This window comes from Lichenostomus cassidix, chromosome 17 (genome assembly GCF_008360975.1).
Source record: "Lichenostomus cassidix isolate B80296 chromosome 17, HeHo_3.0, whole genome shotgun sequence".
Taxonomy (NCBI): domain Eukaryota; kingdom Metazoa; phylum Chordata; class Aves; order Passeriformes; family Meliphagidae; genus Lichenostomus; species Lichenostomus cassidix.
Window position 1 is genome coordinate 1,048,440 of NC_139497.1, and position 27,021 is coordinate 1,075,460.

The window sequence follows — 27,021 nt, forward strand, 5'->3', positions numbered from 1 at the left end:
CCTCCTTTAGAACAGGTGAGGCTTGTGCAGCCCTGAAGGGCTCTGGAAGTGACACAGAGGTGTGAGCAGGTGAGAGTGTCAAGGTTTGACCCTGGCTAAATGTCAGGCTCCCCTCCAGGCACCACCCTGCCCTGGGGGCAGGAAAGCAGCTGTTTGTGACCTCACTGCAGGAACAAAACAGCAGGAGTAAAACTGCTCTGCAGAAGTCTAATTTGGTAAGTTTTAATTTAATAGAATGTAAGAAAACAGTGAGTGTTGGTGGTTCTGAATTGCTGCTGTTGCCCTCCAGCAGACACTGCTTTCCTGCTACCTCACTGCAGGGTAGCACTGGTGACCAGGGGATGATGATGTTACTGCTTCCTGTTTTCTGTAGATACAGACAGGATACAGGGCAGATCCAGCTTCATGTCAAAGCTGATTGTCTTGTCCTAAAATTCTGAGCTGGTACTATTTGAGTTAAACTGCTTTCAGACTGTTTCATACAGCACCACATAATCCTGAAAAAAACAGCCAGCAGGAACCCCTGCTGTGCTATTTCCTGTTTAAGTCAAAAGGGAAGGTGTTGGCATTGACAGACAGCTACAAAAGGTGAATTGGTGCCAGTGCCCAGTCATGGAACCCTGCAACAAACATCCTGCAAAAACAGCTGTGATGTCCCACAGTTCAGAGGGTGTAAACTTAGACATTTTCTACTGGGACAACTGACACAGAAATCTCCACTTGTCATTTTCTGGAAAAGCAGCTACACACAATAGCTGTTAGGTAACAGTTTCACACATATTTAGGCACTTTTTGGGTTTTGGTTTGAGGTTTTTTAGTATTTCCTTTAATACTGGACTTTTTTGTTTTTTAAACAAAGGTATTTATTTTGGAAATAATTTTTTATTTATCTAAAAATGCACAATTGCAAAAAATTACCTTTTGAAATACATTTCTTTATAAGCACTAAGAAATTCTATGTAGCAAGAAAGTGACCAGACTTCTCCAGATACTTGTATTTGAGCTGAGCTTCCCTGGAAGCCATGGCTCCAAGGAAAGCTGCAGTGGAACAGGACAGGTTCAGGCTGAACCCTGGGAAGTGCTAAAGAAAATGGTATAAATAACCAAGCTGGTTGGCATGGGAATGGTGGGAGCAATTTGGTGCCTGCATGACATTCTGCTGATTTGAATTTCCCACATATCTCCTGAGAGCAGCAGCCTCAACTTTCGGCTGAGAAGCCTCAATATAATGGCACCTTGCATTAATGATACCAACCATATTCACAGCAATTAATGGCTTTTCTTGGTACCCATATAAATATTCCCAAATTTGACAAGAAGTAGTTGAAGATGGCACTGCAGTTTTCCTTTAAGTAGAGAAAAGTAGGTTAAAAAAATCCACTAAAAGCATATATATGTATGTAACCCTCTAACCCTAATCTTAGTTCAAAAAAAATTAAAGATTGTAAGCTTTCCTTAAGAAAAAAAAAAAACAAACAGGCACAGGCTGCATTTGAGCTGTCACACACAAATGTACACATTGGCACGAGCCCCTGTCACACGTGGAAGTGGCACTGGAGCAGCACAGGCTGAGGGATTTCCTCTGGAGCACCGAGTGCAGCCCTGCTCCTCCTGACAGGCACACGGAATGGAGACACTGGAACGTGAATCCACAGCTGTTCCTAAAGCAGTGAGTATTTCCATTGACAGTAATGAAACAAATCATTGATTCAATGAATGAATTTAGCTGGATAACAATTTTCATGCAGTTAAAGATGATGACTCCTTCAGATCAGGTTGAGATTTTATAAACATTCACATTCTATAATGAGCTTTCACAGTTTGAGAGAAGGGGCTGATCCTATGCAGAATTCCATACACAAAGCATTTATTTTTAAAAAATTTTCCAAGTGTTTAAAACACTGCTGAAGTTCCACCGATAGTACCCGACGTACTATTGAATGTGTAAAAGTCTCTGCACCAAAACTGAGTTGGCTTTGATAAACACTGGTTTTAAACAAGAACCTGGAGGCAAAGAAGAACCATTCCAAAAGGGAAAAATGAGGATAAGGAGCAATTCTCTGCAGGAGTAAAGCTGGTTTGGGTTTGCTTGGCATGTTGGTCTTCTTTTCCTCAGGCTCATGTTTAACTCATCTCTGACGGAGAAATGCATCAGCAAAATACTCCAAGTTTTCAGTTAAAAAAAAAACCAATGAAACAAAAGTGTTTCCCACCCCCCAACCCTTCCCGTTCCTAAGTGTGAAGAGGAGGGAATTAATAAAAACATAAATGGCTGCTTTAAAATATACCAAGTAAAAACTGAATTTGCTATTAACCATTTGCAGAAGAGGCAAAGTAGCAGTTATACAAATTACACAAAATCTACGGTAATTCTTACATTAGTATAAAGTGATTTCACTGAAGGAATTATTTCAGTATTTCACATTACAGTTAAGATAGAAGGTCTGGCAAAGGCCGAGCCCTCGGTAATAGCGGCTATCCTAGATTACACACGACAGTTTTAAGAAAGGACCCTTAAATGATCTACATCCGTAACATTGGCTTTAAAAATAAAAAATAAAAAGAATCACTTGCACTACCTCACAGAATCTTCACGTTAAAGCACGACCACCTGTAAGAGTCCTTGTCAAATAACCTGCAAATGATGGAGCCTCTGCTGCGAGTGCTCAACCTCCCACCTGTGTGACCTGGCACCAGTCGCTTTCAGCTGAGAAAAAGAATTCAAGTAAGACTGAGCTGTGCTGGCTCTGCGTGGCCATGGCTGCTCATGTGCTCGAGGTCCACACGTGCATTTGTTTGGCTATTTGGTGCACGTAACCGATGTCAGGCCTTTGATCTGGGTCGGGGTATATGCACATGCTGACCAGCTCCCGCAGCTGCAAGACACAAACACAGGCAAACCTCAGTGAATCCACTAATGTCTTCCTGGAAAAGGCCACAGGAACGTCTGCCCGAGCTCTGGAGGAGCATGGGACAGAGGGAGGCACCAATGGCACAATCAGGACACAGATGAAGGAAGGAAGGAAGGGAGGGAAGGGGGAGCTCAAACAGAGCTCTTGGGCACAGCAGCTGTGCTGCCCTTCCCACACCAAGCCCAGTACTAAACCTTTCAAGTGTAACAAGTCTGACCAGCATTTCGGTATCTTAAGCTACTGGACACAGCTGTGAGACCCTGGTGCTTCCTAAAAACCTTCATGAAGAAGAGAAACTGGACATTGATTATGTTTAATAAATAAAATGCAGAAGGGCTGGAGTCTCCCCACCTCCCAACCCTCTTTATTGTGCACATGAAAGATTGTAGCTTTTAATTATACAGACACTGAAAGCTGCTCATACCCCTGAGGCACCGGGAGAAACAGCCTTGAGCCTCTGATCTTCTCACATCCTCCCAGTAGCCACAGTGCCAATTATTTTAACGGTAATTAAAAGCACGGCCATAAAGCTATCAAGCACATGGCTTCAGCTGCATTAACAAATGTACGCCAGGTTTCCATCTCTGGATGGAGCAAGGCCCAACCCTTGCTCCCAACCCAAACCCACTGCCTGGCCCTGGCCCTCCCCCATTCTCTGGTGACAGGGACATTGCTGTCTTCCTAAACCATGAGACCCCACAGACTGAACACATATCTCAGCCCTGACCAGCCAGGGCCACCACAAAACTCCCACAAAGAAATGAAAATGCTTCTAGAGCTCTGCTCAGGGCCTGTGCCATCAATACCCTTTGTCCAAAGAGTAGATGTGCTCCCCTGTGAATGCAGCACTGAAACTGCCTAGGCAGTTCTGTCCTCACAGGCATTTCTCCAGCACCTACAGGAACCAGTGGGCTGAACCTGGATCAGCACTGCCAGCCAGCATCTCCAGTTACCAGCAATTTGTTCCCAATATAGAAAATCAATCCTGGCTGGATCCCAGCTCCTCCTCCTGCTGCCAGCAGCATGCAGTTGCTCACATGAGGATATGGACTGGTGAGGCACAGAAGGCCACAGAGAAGAGGAACATTCCTGAAAGCAAACTAAAGCAGAGGCTCTGCCCCAAACACCACCTTGTTCCTCTTCCTTGTTCCAAATAGCACAGTGGATGGTTGTGGTGGAGCCCTGTTCTAATTCCCAGTTTGTACCATTTCAGTGAGCAGCCAATGCAGCCGAGGAGGTGCAGCCACAGGCACAGCCTCACCAGCATCCTGTTAATAGTGCATGAACCATCTGGAGTTCTCTGGGACCCAGCGCCTTTGAGCTCTAAACCATCCTTCTCACCCCGATTGTATCACTGCACTACACACACTCTTTAGCACTGCCAGAGGGAAGCAAACAGACAGTAATTGTAAAGACAGGAAACACATCTGTCAACTTACACTAATTCCTGCTGCCAACAGGCATATCCTGAAATGCAAGCGGCAGCAGCACGGCAAAGGGATGCGCGAAACTGGGCGCTGCTACAGAGCTTGGGGCAAAAAGATTTTAAAATCCACTTTTACAGACTAGTTCTCAAAAGCATCGTCTTGCACGAATTACTGGGGCAAGAAGAAATGAAGCAAAAAGTAAAGAGTGGTGCAAGGTCCCTCCCAGGGCGGAGGCCAGACTGGCTGCACTCGGTATTTCCCGGCATCCTGCCTCCTCCTCAGGATGCTGAGGTAGAGTGAAACAAAAGAAAAACCCCACAGGATACAGTGAACATTTAAAATTCCATTAGCCACTTCCTTTCAAATAGAAGGCAACTGTAAGGAATGAGGAGGTTAAGGAAAACCAGCTGCTTTGTCTAGGTGAGGCAGAAAAAGTCAAGCCCATCTCAAGAGGCCCTGAGGAAACGCAGCACATATGTCTGCAGCTGGATGAGCAGCAGTGGGACAGTGGGGTTCATGCTCCACTTCAGATGCTGCTCCCCATCCCTCCTGTTCAGACACACAAACCCACACTTAAAAAGCCCCCATGCAGCTGCTCTAGAGGGGCTTATTGCATTAAACTAAATGGCTTTTCTTCTCCTCTTTTTCTTCGAATGAATCCTTCCCTGCTTTGTCACACACTGAAGACTTCATAAACAAACATATCAGTGCTCTCTTACGAAATGTTTTACAGGAAAGGAAGCAAGGAGAGGGCTTTCCCACGGCTCACTGCTGGTTTCTGCCAGCATCACAGACTTTCAGTTTCACAGTATTCCCCGCAGGAAGGATCTTTTTTGTCTTGATTGAGCTTGTCAATATTCAGACATCACAAATGTCATTTCCTCAGCCAGGTGTCCAGGACCCCCTCGCCATCCCCTGTTCTTCCCTGGATGTGCTGGGTTCTCCTCCTGGGTTCCCTCTCCCTGTGCTACGAGGAACTTCACTGCACCTCCCCATTCTCCTGCAACCACATTCCCCATTTACCTTTTCAGAATAATGTTCAGCTGGAAGAGGTGGGTAGTCACATTGCTCTATTTTTTGGCAAAGAGAAAACAGGTTCATTTTATCTCCATAAAAGGGACTTTGCAGAGCTGCCATCTGGAGAGAAAAAACCAGAAAACATTTCAGAAACACAAAGGATTTGGAGAGCCCTCAGTGCTGCTGGTTTGCAAGAGCCAATTTTGTTCTCTGCCAGTAGGCAGAGCAAGGGATGTTGCTGCTCCCAGCCTAGGCTGCTCTGAGATCCCAACAGCTCTGCAGCTCCTGCAGGGCTGGTGCCAGGCTCTGCCATGCTTCCCAAGAAAAAACCCCAGGAAATAGAATGCACAGACCATCAGCCCATCAGTAAGAACTCAACTGGCTCTAAGACGACTCTGAAACCCTCTCACATCTAATAATCTCTATCTTTGGACATTTAGCTGCTTAGAATATGAAGAATCTTATAAATATGAGCAATGTACTTCATCTTTTAAAAAAACCCAAAACAACTTCAAACCAAGTAATAAGCAAGTAATAAGCAGGCAAATCAGTGGTAGAAAAATCACTGAGTCAAATTAGAGATTGTATTCCCCACTTAGGATTGATAGCAAAATGCTCTCAATCAGTTAAAACAAACTGGAGAGCCCAGCATGGACTGTTCCAGGGAAGGCACAGAAAGCAAGGGTTAAACGGGGTTTCCAAGATCTCAATACACACATCAATAATGCTAGTGAGGTTGAGGGATTTTCCAATTCCCATTAACTTTCCATTCCAGGTCTAGTTAAGTGCTCATGTGCAACAGGGGAGGAATGAAAAGGAATCACTGTGGGGTTTGGGATGGTAAATGCAGGGAATTAAAGTGGAAAGAGAAAGCACCCAGTTGTGACTACAGCAGTCAGGGCTGCAGGGCTGTGACCACAGGCACTCCAAGTATCTCACTAACTACAGCTTGTGATGCTATGCTGGGGTTTGCTCCTGACATTTTGATTAGAGCAATTACCCCAGGCCAGGCAGATCTCCATGGAAAATGCCCACCACACAGCATGACTGGTTCAAACATCCAGAGATGGGAATCCCTGTTAGTGTTTAAATTGATCGTCTTGCCAGAACTGCTGAAGTCATTGCTTGTAGCTACATTCTGGGAATTAACAACTTATTTTTATCCCCTCCAAGTTATCTTGCTGACAGATATCTACAGGAAGTGAGGGATGAAGACAGTTACTACTATATTGATAAGATTTAATAAAAATCACTGTATGATTATCAATGTCAAAGTTAAGTGGTGCTATGTGGCATCATGTCCCAAAGCCCTCAATGTTCCCTAAGTGGATTCCAGTGGACACACGTGTCTCTGAAGGCAATTTGTACATTAAATCTCTCTGCAGCTTATCTACGCAATCTATCTGGAGAAATATCAGAAGTGACTCATAACCAAACAAGCATCCCTTCCTTACTTCTAAGCCAAATGGAATAACATTCTCCTTACAAGACATTAGAGCAGATAAAACAGTTCCTTCAAAGCCCCACAGATCTGATGCTTAATTTTCCAAATTCGAGAAAGTTTAAAAAGTCAAGTAGCTGTTTAACTATCGAACGCAAAATTGGTACCTGTCCAGTCCTCCTGGAATCTGCAATATCTCACAGCTCCTGTTCCCTAAGTTAAAGCTTACCTACGTAGGAAGGAAATCTTAAAACGCTTCACATGCCAAATCTTTCAGATGTTACTGTAGTACTGCTACTCCTAGCAGAGAATTATGTTTAGTGTGCAATTAATTCAGCTTCTTGAAATACAAGGAGTACCAAGACTCCTGTGCCATAAGGGGACCATATTGCCTGCAACAAAAACATATCTTAGCACAACGCTAAATATTTCTCTCTGCATAAATCTGGAATTCCATCTCTGGGAGCTCAGCCTGGAGTGACTCAGAGCAACCCAGCACTGCAGCAGCACCCAGGGAGTCCAACTGGGGCCACTCTGACTGCTCCCAACAGCCCAACACACCAGGCCAGGGCCACAGCCCTCCACTCAGAGCCTTACAGATCTTCTGGGAAAATTTACTTTTATCCTGTCTTGTCCTACAATGTTTGTTTAATCAACTAGCTGAAGCACATGATCAGATATAGTAGTTTTCATATCTGATGTGCTCACAAAATGAATTACATTTCTGTTTACTCTCTAACTCCATGTGATTACCAGAAGTTGCATTGAGAAGCAAAATGTCACCAGTTCACATAATTTGTTAACCAAAGAGGATGTTAAGAATATTCTTCACTGAATATCCCAGGGATTTTTATTTCTCTGGGCTGGGATAAAAGCTTTCTAAATGTTGGCATTCACTGTCACTTGAATTAAAAGAAGCATCCATCTAAAAAAGATTTAGATTAGATTATAAAGGAATACAAGACTGTTTGATACCCTTTGATTCCTACTAAAAAAGAAATCACAACACCAAAAGCACAGTTACAAAATCATAGCCCTTATTTTCAAAATCCCATTGCACACTGGGCAGTTCATCCAAACATGTCTGCTCTGGGTCTGTGCCTCAAGATGTAAGACAATGCACAATTAGAAAAACTTCCAGCCATAATCTAGTAGTTAGAGAAACTGCTATCACATTACACAGAAACCCTGGCTTTCTTTATTGAAAGTTCCCAAAATTAAAATACTGCAATTGGTGAGAATTCCATCTAAGAAACCAATAACTTGCATTCAAATGAATTTTCTATTTACAAAACAAATGCAGTCAGGAGAAACTCTGACTATGCTGCCCTAACAGAGATCTGCTCCCAGCAGGAAGGAGGGATGCAGTGAGCTGGCTTCTCATGGCTTCATCCTCCACATCTGCTGTGACCTAAATTAACTTTGTGCAATTCCTGGATGGCCCAGCCCCTTGCTTCATGCTCAGAAAGTGCGTGACAAACACAAAACGAGTCAGCTTCTTCTCAGGATTCTCAACAAGTTGACTACAGGCACTCTGACCTACTCAGTTCCTGTCCTGAACTGCGTGGTCATGGAAAACCCAGGGAAAAAAGTGAGAAGATACTTGCCTCATACAATAAACAGCCCAAAGACCAGATATCAGACTTAAAGTTATAGCCGTTCTCATGTATTCGCTCTGGGGACATATAGTAGGGAGTTCCCACTGCAAAAACAAACAAAGCAGGGGTTATTGTCTGACAAGTGACTGCAACCTGTGTCATACAGAGAGAGACTTCATTAAAGGGTCAGGTGTAGCACAAAGAGCAGATTAGAACCAAATATATCACATACAGAGCAGAGAATGGTGAATACTGTCAAAATATCTTCTGATTTCTCACATTTGAGAAACGTTTTGTTTCCCTTCCAGGCTCCCAAGAACGTCCAGGGTGTCTTGGATGGACAGAGCCACTGGAAGGGATGATGCCCTTGGTTCACCAGCCTGGGCACAGAGTGTGACAGTGACCCAGGGCCCACAGGGCCCTCCGACAGGTCACCAGGCACTGCAGGGGACACTAAGCCCAGCAGCAGCCAGGAATGCAAAACTTGTCTGAAAGAACCAACATAAGCATTCCAAACTTTAAAACCCTGCTCCAACTTGCAGTCATGTCAGAAGCTGGGGGATTTCTGTGTACTTCCACAAGTCTGTGTTTTATCAAAAGAAATTTACTCAGTATTTTGGATAGAAGTTACAGGAAATTATTAATAAATTCCTTACCTCAAAAAGGTTCCTTTTTAAATCCTAAATAAGTTTCAGTCGTGGTACTGAAAATACAAGACATCCTGGCAGTCTCAACTACATCAAATAATCCTCAGATACATCATTTATTAAAACATCCAAGGACTGTACATGCTCTTTTCTCCTGCTTTTCCTGCTTGTCCGTCCCCTGTCAATTTTTTTTTCCTTTTGGCATTCCAGTGTATCCTTCTCCTAATTAAAGACCTTTCCTCACAAGATGGCAAATGTTTAATTTGCCTGTAACATTCAGTTTACAATTTCTCCATTTGAAATGCTGCCTGCAGACAGCTGCAGGACTAATAAGCAGCTGAAGGATGGTGCTGGAGGTAGAAGAGCAGCCACCACCTTCCCCAGTGCTCCTACAGAGGGATCTGCACCCTGTGGGAAACAAATGAGCTCTGGGGCACAAAGCAACAGCCTTGAGAGCCAAACCCAAGCCCTGGCACCTGCACAAGTGACCCAGCACAGAGAAGGTAATTTATTTGGACCCCCAAGATGTTCAGCAATCAGCTGCCCTGTGTGATGAACTCAGCTCATACTTTCAGGTCATTCACTTTAGAAATTACTTCCCTTTCAATGTGAAGAGTACCCTAATGAGAAGTTACATTTTTGCAAGTTCTACACGAACTACAGGAAAAGTAACACATGGAGAGGACTCTGTTTCCATGCTCAGGAGGAGCAGGTCAGACTGGCAGAGTCCCAGACCTGTCTGGGTTTAATCACCATGGAAGAGACCAGAGTCCTGCTAGTGGTTAATAATTTTTACTAGACTACATAGAGTAACTTTCTGGGATACCAGGAACAGACAGGACTCATTCAGAGGCTTTCCACGGCTCTCTCACATGTGCATGCAACACCCACACGATGGACAGCACAGCTCTCCCAAGTAATTCCCACACATCTGCCAGGTTTCTGAACAAGAACTGACTTGGCTGGGATAGCACTGATTCATTTTCTTGCTTAAAAATATGCAGCTGCAGAAGAAACGGTGATTCATTCCAGGAAATTGTGGAAGACAGTTCTGGAAGTCCCCAGTGGGGACCAGTGAAGACACTTCCCTACCTGCAACTCCTCCAGGCTGCTGCTGTGCCAGCCATGCCAAGAGCTCTGGGCACTGTGGAGCACAGGGCTGGCAGGAGCAGCACCATCCCCACCTCTGTCCCCTGCGGTGCCCAGCGCCTCGAGCCACGGCTGCTGTGGCACTCAGTTATTCCAGGTCACTGCTTGGGCACCTCGGAGCAAATAACATCGTGTGGCTCCCCAGCCAGGCCCTGCTGCCCTGGGAGCAGCTCTGCCGGGCAGCCCCACTGTCGGATCAGATCACAGCTCCCCCGGCCGCCGTGCCAGCGGTGACAGGGCTGTGACAGGGCTGTGACAGGGGCTGTGGCACGGCTCAGTGCGTCACCGACCCGCACGGGGCACAGGGCTGCTGCAGCCATTAATGGCTCGGGGAGCACTCCACACCTGAGCTCATTTTGTGGAGTCCACCTTGCACATTTACCTATCATTACTGTAGTCTTGTCAGCAAATGTACAAACAAGCAGGTCTCTGCGTTTCAAAACTGATGCATTAATTTTTAACTAACTGTCATGATAAAAGACTGACAAGGCCAATTCTCTTTATGGCCTGTCCAACATTACGTGGGAATCTCCTGTAATGAGCATCTTCTAGAAAACTGCACAAGGCTTCCAGTGCAATCAGTCAGGGCTCGCCCTTGCATCCCATTAGTCAATTTGACAAGAGCAGTCTAATCGGAGACTATTAATCAGAAACTTTCTTCAGCATTTGCCCTGCTGAAAAATCAAAATATTGCTCAGATTCAGCATTACTCTCCAGGTGGTAGAGTAATGCATTTGAAGTTATAAAGGTCACAAAACCATAGGGAAAATTCTGGTTTAAGGAAGGAGCTTCCTGCTCTGTTCCTGGAAGTTGAAACCTTTCACTTCAACATCAGCCACTTCAGTGATGGCAGAGCATTCCCACTCTCCCAGCACTGCCCGTGGGCAGCTACAACAGCCCTGGGATAGCTGCAACATTCATGGTAGGGAAATGCTAATTATTCCCAGTTAAGATTAGGAGCAGAGTCTCTTATTTCACTAGGAAAAGACAATATTGGCTGAGGATGTTTTCAGTGGATTTCTTGTGTCCACTTTTTCTTACCAAATCCTGCTTATCAGCCCCTCCAAGCCTTTGGATTTTGTTTCAGATGGCAAACTGGCTTGGCAAGTAAAAGAAAGAAAAAGAGAGACAAATAGTCCATTTGTTGAAGAGCTATTTAGTTCTTCCCTGTTCACCCTCATGTCCAAACAGGGACCAGAAGGAACATGTAACACCTCACATACTCCAATCCAGGCCTATTGGAATGTCTGAAACTGGAAAGATTTGACTTATGCGAATCTCTTTAAAGGAAAATCTGCTCCAAGTATATTCTTGCCCAAGAATAAATAATAAATAATCTGCTCCAAAACAAGACTATTCTGTGTACAATTGGTTTCTTTTGGGGTTTGGTTGTTTTTCTTATTCCTATTGTTTCTTCAAAATTTAAAGCCAGTCAGCTGTGGATAATGCCAAATTTATCTGGCTAAAAATGGACATTATACCATTTCTCAAAAAAGCCATCCATTGTAATATTAATGGAAAATCTCTGTATTTATTACAGCTCCTATTAAAACAAGATCTACCAGCTTAATGTTAAGTTTTCCTAAGTCTAAAATTAGGGAAGGAGAGTGAATCACCGTGCTGTAAACAAGTAGTAAAATTCACCTTAGCCACACCCAGTACCTTTAAAACATGAATTTGCTGGTAAGGCTTGTGCAGGAAGAGCTCTTCCCTATGGAAAAGCATCCTCCATCTTCTCTCAAGGGAAAAGGGGAAGTGGCAGCTGAGGTGGCACCCTGTGAACTCCTGCAGCCCCAGCTGGTTCCTGCTGCCTCTCCCAGCACCGCAGGAGGCTGGAGGTGTCCACGTTTGCCCTGTGGCAGGTGAGCCCGTGGAGCTTTTCCAGGGGCCAAGGCTTTCCCTGCCCCATGGTCTCCTGCTGCCCCAGCGCTGCTCCCAGCTCCAGCCAGCGCTCGGAGCACAGCGCTCGCTGGCATCTCATGAGCTGTGTACAGGCAAATCTTTCATTTTTCTTTCATTACCCCGGCATGTACTGTCACTTAATTTTTATGTATGCAATCCTTCCTGACAAATATGATCTGCTGCCTGGTAATTCATCTGACGTTCATTCTGTTCCTTGCTCTAATTACGGCTCCGTTCCGCGGCGGCGGCGAGTGCTGCCGAGCCCCTGCTACACCTGTCAGCCGGGTCGGGACTGCCTGATGCCCTTTCATGCCAGTCTGCTGCTAGCAAATACAAGCAAAGGGAGAAATGAGATGAATATATTTGCATAAGCTGCACATTGAATTCATGGGTCAGCAGCCAGAGAAATGATGGTTCAGGGCTGTTGCCGGGGCAACGCAGCACGGGGAAGTGCCCAAGCTCGGCGCTGCAGCCTGGCCTGTGTGGGTACCCCGCTCTGCTGTGGGGTGTTCATCCCTCACACAGCCTTCAGCTAATGTCTTCATTAAACCTAACCCACCAGCAGTCCATTTCCTGCTGCTATAAAACCTGTATCTCGGGCAAATTATCCAAAAATATAGGAAGAAGCTTCAAAGTCTGTATTTTTTGATTGCTAAATGTTCTTTTTCACTTGGATCCAAGAACTGCTGGGAATGGTGGTGTGTCCATCCCTCCCACATCATCTCCAGTCTCACTCACTGCTGCTCCCTCAGTGTCCTGCCCCTCTCACCTGTTTGCAGGAGGCCAGAGACGTGAGGCAGGGCAGGGTTTGTGCACCAGGGGCTGAGCTCTTCCTACTCCAGCTTTCTCAATTAAGAGAGAGCAGCCCTGGTAAAGGTCACAAGCTTGGCTTACATGTGCAGCCAGTTTCCAAGCCCCAATTTATTCTTATTAATATAATAAGTGCAGCAGTCAAACTGGATAAGATCATATAATTAGACATGATCATATTTTGGCCTGTTCAGATGATGTGATTGTAACTTCCTGTGAAGAGGATTTATTTTCATCTATTAAGTACGGTGGGAATAAATCCTAGGACAGCTTTTGATACAAAGGGAAGTCTGAAACCTCCTATTTTTATGAAAGTAAACTATAGAAATGCCTCCTATTTTTTAAGCACATGCAAAACAAGGCAGGCATTTTCCTTCCTTGTGCACTGAGAAGCCCAGAGCTGTTGGCCAGTATCAGCAATAAAGTTTGCTCACATCTAAGGAAGGATTCAGCAAGACACACTCAGTGGAGGAAATTGCACAACACAAACAGTGAAACAAATATTGTGTGTTCCAAAGCCAGCTGAGAGAGATTAGTTTAAAAGAGCTTAAATATTGTACCAAAAGCCAGAGTTCCTTCACTGCTGTAATACAGAAGCACCTTTGGGAGTCAAAAAATTCAGACCCATTAATAAAAATGGAAAATCAGCCACCTCTCAAGAGGTTACAGACACAATTATGAAATACTTTATACTGTAAGACTTAAAGAATGAACTGTATAACTATGCAATTTTCTACAGCACTGGAATTAATGTTAGCGGTAAAAATGGGGAAGACAGCCTTGAGATATGTAGGAGATACAAAGAAAAGCTGGACCTTTGAAGCATAAGCCAGATTTCAAGTGAAGCCCCTTTTTGGAACAGATGAGCCATGAGGGCTTGGAACAGCTCACCCACCTCGGACAGCCACAGCCCCAGTCAGGGCAGAGCCCTGATCAGCACCTGCTGTAAAAGGTGTTGGGCTAACATCGAATTCCAGCAAGCAAAGTGCAGGCAAATGGGCGGGAAAAGCTGCATTTGTTACATTTGCTACAAAACACACACTTAGCAGGCCAGGCCTTGCAGAAAAAAAACAAAAAAAATGGATTTTAAAACAGCAGATACCCATAAATGCCTACAAAGAGCATTTAAGACACACATGGCTGGAAATGCAGTCCCCATGGCCTGAGTCCCACCCGTGTCACCACAGGAGGGAGGATGGACACCCTGTGTTTGAACATCACAGCTGACAGTGCACGGCAGGCCCAGCTTACCTAAGGAATGTGCTGCAGTGGTTTTAGAGCTAAAAAACCGGCCTAATCCAAGATCTCCCAGCTTCACCACCCCTGTGGCTGTTATAAACACGTTGGCTGGTTTTATGTCTGCAAGAAGAAAAAGGTAAAAGGTCAAAGCCACAAAAGGTTATTTGGTTCTAATGCTGCAATAGAAGCATCGCCTGGAGCGCTGGCGGTACAAAGAGGCTCGAGCAGAACCGTGTTTCTTTAGAGCTTTGATAGGCTCAATCTTCCAAGGCTTCAAGCTCTGCACAGACACAAAAATCAGAGTGTACTTCCCAGCACACGAGAAATACCAATGAGGGAAAACGTAGGAAACAGCTCAACAGAACAGAGGTAACCTCTCTAACTGCTGGAGATCAAAGAAATGAGCCCAGTTCTCTTTGGGAATGATCACTTTCCACAGGAAACTGCACTGCCCACCACCATCCCCTCATGCAGAGGCTAATTACTGTTCCATAGATACATAAATTCTGGGCTCTACACAGCCCAGTTGGTTCACGGAGGGTAGAAATCACTAGAACCCCAGTTTCCCAAGCAGCCATGTCACACTGAGTTAAGAGGCTCTTTCCTCATGTTAGAGGAGCCTCAACATGAGAGGCCCCACATTCCAGCCATCAATTACAGACCTAATTCAGATACAATTGATACACTGCATCAGGGGATGCATAAAGGAGCAAAAATGATATCACATTGCTGGAAAATGTAGCGAAGAATTCACTCCTTCAAAGGAGCAAGGAAATAACAAGCAGCAGAGATGGGTTTTGGTGCCTTTTGGGAAATTTGCATTTCCTGAGTCCAGTCCTTCCCAAAGCACTTCACTGACACTGAAAGCAGCAGTGTAATTTTTGGATAGAGCTCAAAGTTATAAGATGTTCTAAGACAAGAGACTCAAAAATAATTAATGAAAATAGAGAACAGGTTATGAGAGTGTGGGACATATTTGTATTAATATTTCAGAAAAGCCTGCAAGACAGGAAAACTCTTCTCAACTCTCTAAGGTCACAGCTAATATAATGAAGACTATTTCTTAGAGTTCACTGTATCCAGGAGTCTCAGCATTTTATTTCTGACACTTTTCTAATGGCAAGTTTGACACTTCCACTTAATATCAGTGTCTGGAATACAAAGCAGCTCATCTTCCTAATACCACGCTCACTTCAGCCTGAATCCTTTAACAATAAGGCAGAGACAGAAGGAGAAATCCATCTCGCAGGCTCCAGCCTCTCTAAACATGCATTGGCTGAACATCAGCATAATTGTTTTTGAATGTAGGCGCTTACTAATTGGAACATTATATTATTATTCAGTGAAAAGAGACTGAATTAATGTTACCTCTGTGCATCACCCTGCGGGAGTGCATGTGTTCCACTGCACTGCATAACTGCACAAAATATTTCCACACCGTCCTTTCCGGGATTAACCGTTTCTGCTTTTTAAAATACTGTAGGAGGAAATAAATAAAAGATCAGTGAAAAGGCAACACATTTGACTCGTTCCTGGAATTGTGTTAGTCAGCTGCAGGTTGCTCATGTCTTCCAGATCTGCATCTGCATGACTTTTCTTCTGGTTAGCTTTTAACTCCTCCTCTCTGTGTGGAAACTTCGATGCAGTTCCCTAATTAACAACTATTATGAAAAATACGCTTAAATAGGTTTGACATTTTTGAATGGACACAATTATGATTAGCATTAATCTCCTTAATTACCTTGCAAAACATATTTAATGCCTCAAAACAACAAATGTCTCGAATATTTTGCCTTAAGAAACAAAAGACCATTAAAAAACCCCCTTGTAAACATTCATTATTGCATCATCTACTAACAAGGATAAGGAAATCTGCTTCCCTTTTTTAAAAGATGGCCAGAGCATCAATAAAGTATCTGTGTTTCTTCTGTGATCAGGTAGAATTATATATACTATTTCATGCATAATAGGAATACTAAATTAACTGCACCCTCCAGTGAGACAGAAAGACACTCCTGATCAGCTGGGTGTGTTTAGGCAGCGCTGAGCACAGCCAGCTCTGGATTCCAAGGACCTCTGGATGCCTCAAAGCTCTCAGAATAATGGGAAGCATAAAGCACCACCACGGAGTGCAGCATGGCCCTGGCTCCCTGCAATACTTAAGTCTTCTTCAGCCCACTACAGGAATAAAGAACCAGCTGCACACTTCAGTGAAGGCCAAACATTACAGACCTTCAGCTGCTCTCCTTCCTTTCCAGGAGGCACACCAGCCGTGCCTGGCACTGCACCCAGGCATCCCAAAACTGCAGGGCTCAGATTGTTGGTCCCTGGCTTCTCACTGAGCCAGCTCTACATCCAGAGCATTAACAAAATACACCTATAACACTTGCAGAGGTTTCAGATTGCTCCTCCTGACCCTCCTGCCAGCCCACAGCTGCACTTCCTTTGCATCGCAGCCGTGAGAATTCCCATCTGCAGCAGGAATAAAGGAAGGCAATGGTTTGCTGCCCCTTTCTGCATCTCTTGCTTTCCCCTCTCAGCACTGACATCTGATGTCCGTTGTCACATTCTCTATTTTATGTGAAATGCTGTTACCAGTTCGTGTTTGACTCAAGCAACGGCAAATTTTCTTTTGCAGATCAGCTGTGAAGGGGCACGACTGTGCAATTCCCCAGGCAGCAAATCTGACAGATTGCAACAGTCTCAACCCAAAACTCGAGAGAGAGCACAGAGGAATTACAGAGGGTGAGGGAGAAAGTGTTATATACACAATAAAATTATTTAATTCTCATTAAAATATTTAAGAGTGGATATGCAAGACCACAAGTGATAATTTTCTAAATGTCATGTCCAATAAGGTTCACCTGACATTTACAAGGAAGTCCCAACTCTCCGGTGGGTTTTCCTGCAGCTCTACATCCCTCATAAATAATGCAGGCACCGGGGTGTGACAGAGACAGGCCCTGGCTTTATCACCCTCACACCTTCCCAGGGTTGTCACTGCTGTTCCACTGAAAACCTGTGCAGGAGCTTCAGCTCCCCGGGGAGGGAGAGTGACACGGAGGGGCCAGCGGGGAAACTCCTCTGCTGCATGCAGGAGGAAGCTTTTGTTCCCTCTTGAGTTTAGGGCTTGGGGTTTTGTTTAACTTTGTTTAAAAAATTGAATTCCCAGATTTGCACTGATTAAAAAACTTCATTTGTATGACCTTGAAAAAAAAAAAAAAAGCATCTTCTTCATGCCTAAAATACAGAGGGAACACAGAGCTGGGGACACCAGCAGCCAGCACAGTCCAGCAGTGGGCAAGGCACCAATCCAAGAATCTACCAGTTATGTTTTGCAAAATGTAACTCTTATTATAATGACATAAAAAATAATTTTTAAAAAAAATAGCCAACCCTAATAAGCAAATGAACATATTTGTCAGTATTTTTAAACTAAAAACTACAGATGACCAAAAAATACAAGTATTTCATATAACAAAATCTTAAATTTCTGCAGGTAAAACGTTTTGTAAGCTAAGATTGAAAACTCAAGCAGAACCCTTGCACAGCTCAGGACGGTCACACACTGCCCTAACTCCTCCTCTCACAATCCTTGGGTTTTTTCCATCTTGGACCATAATCAGAAAAAGCCTGAGATGAGCTGCACGTTTCCCAGGAAATGGTGGGAAAATGGCAAAACCCAGCAGAAGCCCCAAGGAAACAGCAAAGCCAAACCCAGAGCTGCTGCACAGCAGAAGAGCTGCTTTGCCTCCACAGCTCCTGGGGCAGATCCACCTTCCCTTCTCTGCCTGGGGCTGCAGAGTGAGGCTGGAGCTGGAGATTTGGGGTTCTCCCCAGCAATGACTGCCAGCTGCCTGCTCCCTGCACTCGCCCAGCGAGGCTCTCCTGGGAGAGGAAGCAGATTTTCCAGGATCCTGTAAATTTAGCCATTGACTATGGACTGAGTGGGTAACTTGTTTGACAGCCTTTGGCCTAGTGCCTCAGCTCTGCTGGCAAAGAAAACAAATCTGTTAATAAGATATTTTAACTGTGACAACAAGGAGGAGGAGAACTTTCCAAACATTCGTTTATGATAATTACAGAATAATGATGGCAAAAACCAGGTAAAACATGGAGAGAAGGTTGAGAGTGCTAACAAACATGATATAACACATCTGTTCTCACAAGGGATGTATGTCTAAAGATTAACATGTCAAAGAAAATATAAAAGCAGGTGGTAACAGCTTAACTAAAGCTGGTTTGCAGCAATACAAGTATTCCTAAGAGCAACATAAAAGAAGAACAAGTACTTGAAACATTTTCTCAAACCCAAATCCCCATTGCAAAGAAAGTCAATACACTTCCTTGAATGTCTTCAGAGTGGCAGACAGGCGATGTGAATAGTGAACCCAACAGTAATTAAGTGTCCCCATCAATCACAGACTGAGTAAATCAACCTTGCAAATAACACACATGTCCCACCAGATCACAGACACTTCTCCCCTCTGCAGCACTGACCAGAAACTCAGGGCATGCCCTGGGGTGTTAAAAATGCCACCAGGCACTTTGGTTCAGATCTGGAAGCAACCTATGGGTGTGCAAAACTGCAAGGGGAGAAAAAAAGTGCTTCTAACACAGCTGTGCTCACCCCACTGGCCAGGTCTGCCCAACCCTGGAAGTCTGTAGCACCTGCAGGCAAGGACACATCCTTACCTTAATCATCTGAGAGAGATCCCCAGCATCAGCCAGCTCCAGGACAATGTTGAGTTCATTGTCTTCAATAAAAGAATCCAAATACTTAATTATATTAGGGTGGTTCAGTTGCTGCAGAGGGAAGGAATGCAAGAGGAACAGTGACAACGTGGTCATGACAACCCCCAGACACAGCACCTGCACCTCCTGTGACCCAAGTGTAAAACATTCACAACAGGAGCACCCACAGCCCTGGCTGAGCTGCTACAGACAAAATCCTGGGAGAAACAGCATTTCTGACAGGCATAGCACCATGAAATGTCCTTAGCAAAGAGCAATTCCACCCCGAGTGAAACAATCTCTTCTATCGGAAACTTGCAGAACATTTAAAAGCAATGTCTTGGATGCCTTGTTAAGCAAAAACTGATTTTTTCCTCCATTAAATAGAAACTAGATCCTAACTGTTGGTTACAGTACTCAAGGTCTCTTTGCCCCTTAAAAGAACAACAAAACTAAATTAAAACTTTGATGGAGGAAAAGAACACACAAATTGCACATCAGTTTATTATCTAATCATTTATGTTGGCTTCTTCACTTATTCCTTTATTTCATTTCAGTATAGTTCATTCTTACATTCACAACTGATACTTGATTTTTTTTCTAGAACCCAAAAATACCACATATTCTCTTTCTGAAAAAAAAAAGAAAAAAATAAGAAAAAAAGTCTTTATAAAAATTCTTACCTTCAAGAGGTCAATTTCTTTAATGCAGTCTTGCCTTGCCTTGGCATCCATCATTTCAAAAATCTTCAAAGACAAAAACAAAGAAGATAAAAATGAAACAACAAAAAAAGTACTTTATACTTTAACAAGCAGTTTGTGTTTCCTTCCCCAATTTGTACATCCTCTACTGTAATGAGTATTCACACAATCCCCAGATCAAAGAAAGATCAATGTTTTCTTTATTTTGAAACAACTGCAGGGATAACATTGGGGTAAAACCAATTTTAGAACCCACAGGCAATATTCTAAGCAGCACAAAAAATAAAGACACAAGTTTGTGAATTTGCTGCTGTGATTTTCATTGGTTTAGTTATTATTAATTTCATATAGTAAATAAAAGACAAAATATTTACTGTTCTCTTTTAAACAGATACAGCTTCCACTGATTTCTCTGTAATAATTAACAATAACATTGAGCATTAATATTCATTCTGCAACAACCAGAAAGTCACTAGAAATGAGAGTCTGGAGAATCTGTTGAAGAATTAAAGGCAAATTTCTCCAAACAAAATGCTGTTCTGAACATTGCCCAACACTTTCAGCCAAGTTTAAAAACTACACTTCTGGTATCCAAGTTTTCAGAAATTTTTCTCCAACTCCACCAACAAGCTCTGGCATTTTCCCCTTCCATGCTCAGCTGTGCTGGGATGGCAGCTCCTCACGGCACCAGCACAGCCACAGGGCCCCCTGTTTCACACATTTAATAACAATTTGGTGAACCCTTTGCATGAAATAAAAGGTGAAATTTAAAAGAAATATGAAATGGCACTACCGCTACGTAATCCTGATTTGGACACAGGAAGCCACTGCAAGGTGATGAGGGACAACGAGCCTGCAGGGCAGTTATCATTCCCATTCTGCTCTGGACACAGGAGAGTCTGGGCTGAAATGCTCACCTGCACTTTCTTCAGTGCCACAGGTTTCCTGTCCAGAAGACAAGTTGCTCTGTAAACTTCGCTGAATTGGCCTCGTCCGATCTTTTTCTCAATCTGAAAATCTGCCAAGGTGCAGCGATACGGGTACGACGTTAAATGTCTCTGTCGAAGGAAAGGCAGTCAGGGACCTGCAAAAGCCACTCAGCCCCTCCTGCTCTCACTGCTCATGGGCAAGGGTTTAACCTCCACTGATCAGAAAGAAGAACAGGCTGACCACAAATGCATTAATTCCTCCAGATGTATAAGCAACACACACTGGAGGAAGCCAAACGACTTCTTTAAAAAGGGAATTAAAGTCTTGCCTTCCGTGTAAGTAACTAATTAGTCCCCAACTGCTCTCCCTCGTTGCACAGCCTCTCATCAGCTCTGCCTGCCTGTGTCACCTGGGAGATGCCGATGCTGCAGCCGAGCAGTCCCAGGTAAACAGCCAGGCAGGCAGGGAGACACAGCCTAACGAGGAGCACGGACTCCATGGACTGCGATTGCTCCCGAGAGCCCTGCTGGTCTCCTCTGTAATTAGCACGGCTGCCAAACAATGTTTAAAAAAGAAATTATGAAAATTAATTACTCAAAGTTACCCCACGTGCCAAGTAGAACGTTTTCAAGTTTCAGCATCTTGAGCCATTTCAGAGTTTCCATCAAAAGCCACAAAAAGAGAAGTTCCCAGCACAGGCTGGGGGTGGGGAAGGGTTTCCCAGGGATGAGCCATCGCCTACAGCCAAGCCTGGAGCAGCCAATCCCAGCACGAGTGTCCCGGGAGGGCTGCATGTTTTAAGGAATGACTATTGCTACCACTGCCATTTCCTAATGCAGCAGGAGAGGGCTGGAATTGAGATTTAAAATGCAGGCAAAGCTTTCAGTCCAGCGTTAGGACCTGCAGCTATTTCTGAAGGCAAGTCCCACAGAAAGAGGAAGGTCATTTCTCCAAGTGCTTCCTTCAAGCTGTTCAGAGCATGGTTCCCTTCAAGAACACTTCAGTCTCCCCTACACTGTGGAACAAGTCACCAGCTATTAACTGCTATCAAAGTTTGGGTCAGCTCTCAGTGCTTGTGCTCTGCTTGAAATTGTGCTGCATTGACAGAGAGAAAAAGAGCCAAACCAAAATTAAAGTCTTAGGATTCATTTCTCCAAGTTTGGCAGTGTACACTATCCACCAAGCTGGGAGCATCCTTTCACTGATGAGGGAAAAGGATTCCTACAGGTCATCAGAAAAAGGGCAGAAGGCAAAAGTTGCATGGCTGTATTGTTTCCACACATTATCCTCTAAGTTATTAAATTGTCACCAGAGTAAGGCAACATGGGATGAAAGCAGACAAGCAAATATTCCAATTAATCAGCCCCCACAGCCTTCTCAGCCTAAACTGGTTGCAATCCCTCTTTGCAGGGATCTGATAAACTGGAACACTGCTCAATACCCACCAGAGTGGATGGGAACACTCAGCTCATTCCAGGCAGTGTAGCAAACATCACTTTCCCTGCACTGTTTGCACGACAAAGCCAGCAGAATCTGCACACAGGGATTTGTCCCATTTGCCTGCTTCCCACCAGGAACATCTCCACTCCCCAGCTGTGTCACACATCAGCTACTAAGCAAGTTCCTTGACCTGTTCAGACAAACCACTTTCCCCAGGCAAAACAAAGGAGTCAACACATAAGCCTATAAAGTACTTTTGCTTAATTTAAAAATAGAAAGGAATCACAGCATTTCCCTCACCATGCCCATGTGCCTCCTGAGCTGTTCCTGAGCAGTAAGAAAGTCTGAGCAAAAGCTTTTCTAACTTGGAGTCTCTATTCACAATAGAAGCAGCACCTCTAACAACATTTTATGAGGCAACTACTACAAAACTATTTTTCATAAAGAAATCCACACTGCAATCAAGGACAGTTTCCCCTTGCCCTTCTTAAATCATTAAAGTGTGTGTTTACACTACGAGTGCTTAACTGCAAATTAATATTTCAAACATGTGCCAAGAAATATCTACCAACTTCTGAACTTGAAAACATAAATACACGTTATGCAAGGGAGAGGGGAATGTGTGTCCCATCCCAGCCCCTCTGCCTGCTGCTGCTGGGGGTGATGCTGGCCATGCCTGGACACCTCAGCTGATGTGTTCTGGCACTGGCAGCACTGCAGCTGCAGATTTACATATGCAATGACCTAGATTTGCATGTGCTATCACAACCTATCAGACCTAATTAAAGTAATGGAGCTTTCCGAGAGGACAGGAGATGTTTGATTATGGAACAAACCAGGAATCCTCCTCAGGTTAGACCAAACAGGACCAGAAAGCTCCCTGCTGATCACAGGCCACTTTCCCTTATGTTTAAACCTATGCTTCTCTTATGCTTTGCTGTACTTGAATGCAAGCAGGAAACTCTGCTAAATGCTGTCATAAGGACACATAAAACACCCAAGAAATATCTGCCTTCTCAGAGTAACACCCCTCTAGCCTGACCTTACACACATTTCACTTATTTCATGACTTTTGACATGGGGAACTCCATTGTTTTCAAGTCCTTCCACAATTAAGCATTACAATTTTTCAGAAAGCTGGAAAAAGAACCAATCCCTATTCATTCAAACAGCCTGTGAGCTTTATTTCTGCAAACCTCAGAGTTTTCATGTACAAATATAAATTGTGTGTACTTAGGTACCACCATCATTGTCAAACTTGTCCATTAAAAATACATGTTCCCCCCTTTAGGACAGGTTCAGGCTCAGGTTTCCATAAGTGCAGTAAAATCAAGCCCCTGCCTAGATCAGGTTTCAAGGGCAATGATGGAGCTTGAATTGGAAAAAAAACCCAAAAAACAAAAGAACACTAAATATAAAGAAGAGGAAAGAGAAAAAACAACCAAGCAAAAAGAACCCCAGCCACTGGACACAATGAAAATTGGGCTGCTTGCACATTTCTGTTCCCAGGGCAGCTGTAGGAAGGGCCCAGTCTGGGAAAAACTCATTTTGAGACAAAGGCTGTTCTCTTCATCCACACAAGGAAGTCTCATTCTTCTCCTACTCCATTAAAAAAAAATAAAAACAAGCCAAATATTAAAGTCAAAGAATTCCTCATGCGAATAAAAAGGCCATTCATTTTTAAGAAGAAATGCAGAGATTATTCCAAGAACAAGCTCTTCTGGACATCTTCTCTGGCATACATGTGCTCTGTGAGAGAGCACCACTGGTGCCAGAGCACAAATTCCAAAGCTGGCAAAAGCAGGCGACAGCAGCCCAGTCACAGAACTTCAGGGAGAAGTTTACCAGAGCTTTTGGCCTCTAATTTTGAGGTGTTACAAGATCTTCTGCAAAACAGAATTGGAAAGGCTTCATAATACTAAAAACCCGTGATGAAATAAAAGCTTCAGTTCCCTTGTACCTGAACAGATCTGGGGAAAACCTGAACAGCCACAAGAGAGCTGTGGGAGCAGCTCTGCCTGCAGCCTCTTAACCCCTTGTTTGTGGCCAAGGGGCACCCTGAGAGTGAAAACAGAAATATCATACACATGGCCCTGCTACAGAGCCAGGCTTGTTCCTCTGCTGCCCCAGAGACACAGGAAATCCAAGCCTGAATGGGCTGAGAAAGGGAATATTCCCTGCTAACTGCACAGTACAGAAACCTGGAGTGCTAATGTTAATTAATAACGAAGTCAGTTGTTTTACTGCTGATTGGCATGTGGAAAACAGGCACCAGCCAGCCCTGCACAAAGGGCTACAGGCATTTAGAGTATTTGTAATCAACCTAAAAACTGTTAAGATTGGTTAACCAACGGTTAAAAAGTCAGACAGTACAACCTTCAGATGTCAATAAAAGCATCTTTCCTGTAGAGCCATGAAATGAAATATTCTTTAGAAGAGTAAAAACATACTCGCCCAATTAATTTTCTGAAATCTCATTAAAAAATTTAGCCCGACTAAGTCATACACTTCTGACCTGAATTTTAATTATCTTTACGCTGGATATAAGGTTTTTTCTGATATTTGCAATGCATCATTAATTTTAAAGGAATGGTTTCCTTGCTTCTAAAGTGCATACTTCATCTGAGTGACATTTACTGTAACTAATTTCACCTTTAAAAGACATCTGCAGTAGTAATGGGGGAGCTCCACCCCCCCCAGTAGAACATGCACACATTACAAGCAATGATTTACTATCAACATCAGTATTTCAAACCCTTTTAGGATGTCCAAAATTATACACCTGCCTCCATTCAATAATGCCTACCTGAAAAGAATTTTGCATACTTTGAGGCTGAAATTCCAGTGTGAATTTATGGGAACACATTAGAACAGATTGATTAAAGAAAGAACTTCTAAGCTCGCAGGAGATGAGGAAACTTTTAAAATATGGATTATCCTTCAAACAGGTAGCTAAGTAATTATTGAAGAACACATCAGGTTTTTCAATTTGAGCTTCAAAATTAGACTGCACAGTCATCATAAAATATCCTTCACCTGACCTGTTACCTGGAATTTAAAAGTTTGCTGAAGAACTTGGCTTAAGTTTCAAAGTTTCAGCATGATAGGGACCTATCCTGATATCCAGATATTCTGTACCTGTCTAGACATTTGTACTAGAGCACGACAAGGGAAGAGAGAAATATCAGCTTGGAAATAGAAGAACAAGGTGATATTCACAAAAATTAAAGTTACCGTAGAAATAATTGTTTAGCAGCCCTGCCACTAAGCTGTGAGTATATAAAAGAGTTGTTTAAAAGTGAGTTATTGTGTTTATTTAGTATGAAAACTAAGTGAAAAATTACAACTCTATATTTTTATATTACTGATTTACTCCTAAATAACTTTTATTGCTTACTGCTATAAACACTAAGTAATCTAGAGACTTAAAAAATTAACATTTTCACTCTGGAACATTACTAGATAGTGTTCTCCCTCTTGCTGATCTACTTCCTCGGGGTATCTCTGGGCAGGTAAGGGAGCAAAAAGCCAAAACTGTGATTTTATTGGATTTTTTCCCAGTTCTCTGGTAGACTGGATATTTTTGTTATTCAGGTCATTTGATGTTATTTTGATGGCAAAACCAAAGAAAGTCTTCCTACAATTCTAATTCCAAATTAGATCATTCTCAGCACAGTTTAATAGAGCCCTCCATTAACACAACTGGGGTATTACCAGAGTTGAGGGGAGGTTTCACTGAACAATGACCATACAGCAAAATGAGCCCACTCAGCATCAGCATCACAGCAGAACATAGATTATTAGCTACTAATTACACTTAACTATGTCATTACAAATTCTAACATGTGCTCCAAGATGCCATGAATGTATCTGCTGCACAGGAACACTTCCTAATCTTGTTCATGAAATAATTACAGGGGCACTATCCTGCCAAATGAGGCAGTAATTAACCCTAATTGCTCAAAATGCAACTGGCTAATTCTAGGAGATTAATCAAGGGGATTCAATTATTATTAAATGACTTAATATGACAAATTGCTACATTAGGAGAGGGGGCTTTGCTCCACACCATGGTACTTTCCCAGCAGTGCATTCTCTGTGTGCAGAGCCTGTCCTGAGCACTGACAGAGCTTTCCCAAGGATCACTTCTTGCTCAGGGAATCTGGATCCCCTCTGGGCTGCTCGGTGGGAAGGACAACTGATCACCCCCAGGCCCTCCCATGGTCACATCACACCACAGGTACAATGCTCTTCTTTCTCACAGCTTGCCATGATGCTTTTGGTTTACTCCTTAAAATAACAGAGGCAAAACTGAACTGCTCTGATCAACAGACAAACAGGCTGAAAAGGCAAGCAGCCAGAACTCACAAAATCCAAGTTGCATGATTACACAGACTGTGGGTTAACCCTGGTTTTAGCTCCCTTCTGCAGAAAGGCAGGAAGAGAGAGGAGCTGCTACAGTGAAACTTCATTATTGTATAGAATATACATTGCAAAATACATTGCAGGACAGATTCCAGAGACTCACAGAGGGCCTACAGTTCCATGTAGGATGAACCTTTTATTTGGTAATTACTTCTTCAGCACTTATTATAAAACTATAAAAGGAGATTTATTTATTAGATTACACAATCATCTATTTTATTTTGGCCTTTTCTTCAAAGAATCAAAACAAGAGAAAGCCAACACAGTATATTTTCATAAGATGATTTAAAAACACTTGATTTAAGCAAAATTCAAACTATTTCCTTTTTCTCTTAGTACAGTCAAAAACTGGGTTCATGAATCTCTGGCAGGCTGGCAGAATCCTAAACTGGATATCCCCTAAACCCACTGTAACTGCACTAAAAACAAAAGGAGAGGGGCAGAGGCAGTTAAATGCAAAGAAATCAAGAGAGCTTTGTAGAACGAAGGGATGAAAAGACAGAAGGAGACAGATCAGAGACACCTGCACTTACCTGAGGATCATGCTGGAATTCCTGCCCTGGCAGCTTGCACAGAGGGTTGTTCTGGTCCCCTAGATGATGAGGGTGGTTGTGCTGCCCTTCCATGGTATCATACCAAACTGTGCCTC

At 43.5% G+C, this 27,021-nt stretch overlaps 1 protein-coding gene across 1 annotated transcript; it reads right to left on the reverse strand.

Moving 5' to 3' along the window:
- Window positions 1-862: 862 nt before the first annotated feature.
- On the reverse strand, window positions 863-27,021 carry NEK6 (NIMA related kinase 6). Its single transcript, XM_085076697.1, has 9 exons — window positions 26,906-27,021; window positions 20,495-20,635; window positions 19,560-19,622; window positions 18,838-18,948; window positions 15,511-15,619; window positions 14,155-14,262; window positions 8,405-8,499; window positions 5,363-5,476; window positions 863-2,876 (listed from the first exon to the last, which is right to left on the reverse strand). Exons 1-9 carry the CDS (start codon window positions 26,996-26,998, stop codon window positions 2,766-2,768), a joined length of 945 nt encoding a protein of 314 aa, XP_084932823.1. The 5' UTR covers window positions 26,999-27,021; the 3' UTR covers window positions 863-2,765.

Excerpts from the sequence above, each read along its gene's own strand:
- NEK6 (XM_085076697.1), bottom strand. The coding sequence starts at position 26,998 with ATGGAAGGGCAGCACAACCACCCTCATCATCTAGGGGACCAGAACAAC. Across the intron at positions 19,623-20,494 it reads TGGCACTGAAGAAAGTGCAG|ATTTTTGAAATGATGGATGC; the intron begins GTGAGCATTTCA and ends TTGTCTTTGAAG. Across the intron at positions 18,949-19,559 it reads AAGAAATTGACCTCTTGAAG|CAACTGAACCACCCTAATAT; the intron begins GTAAGAATTTTT and ends TTCCCTCTGCAG.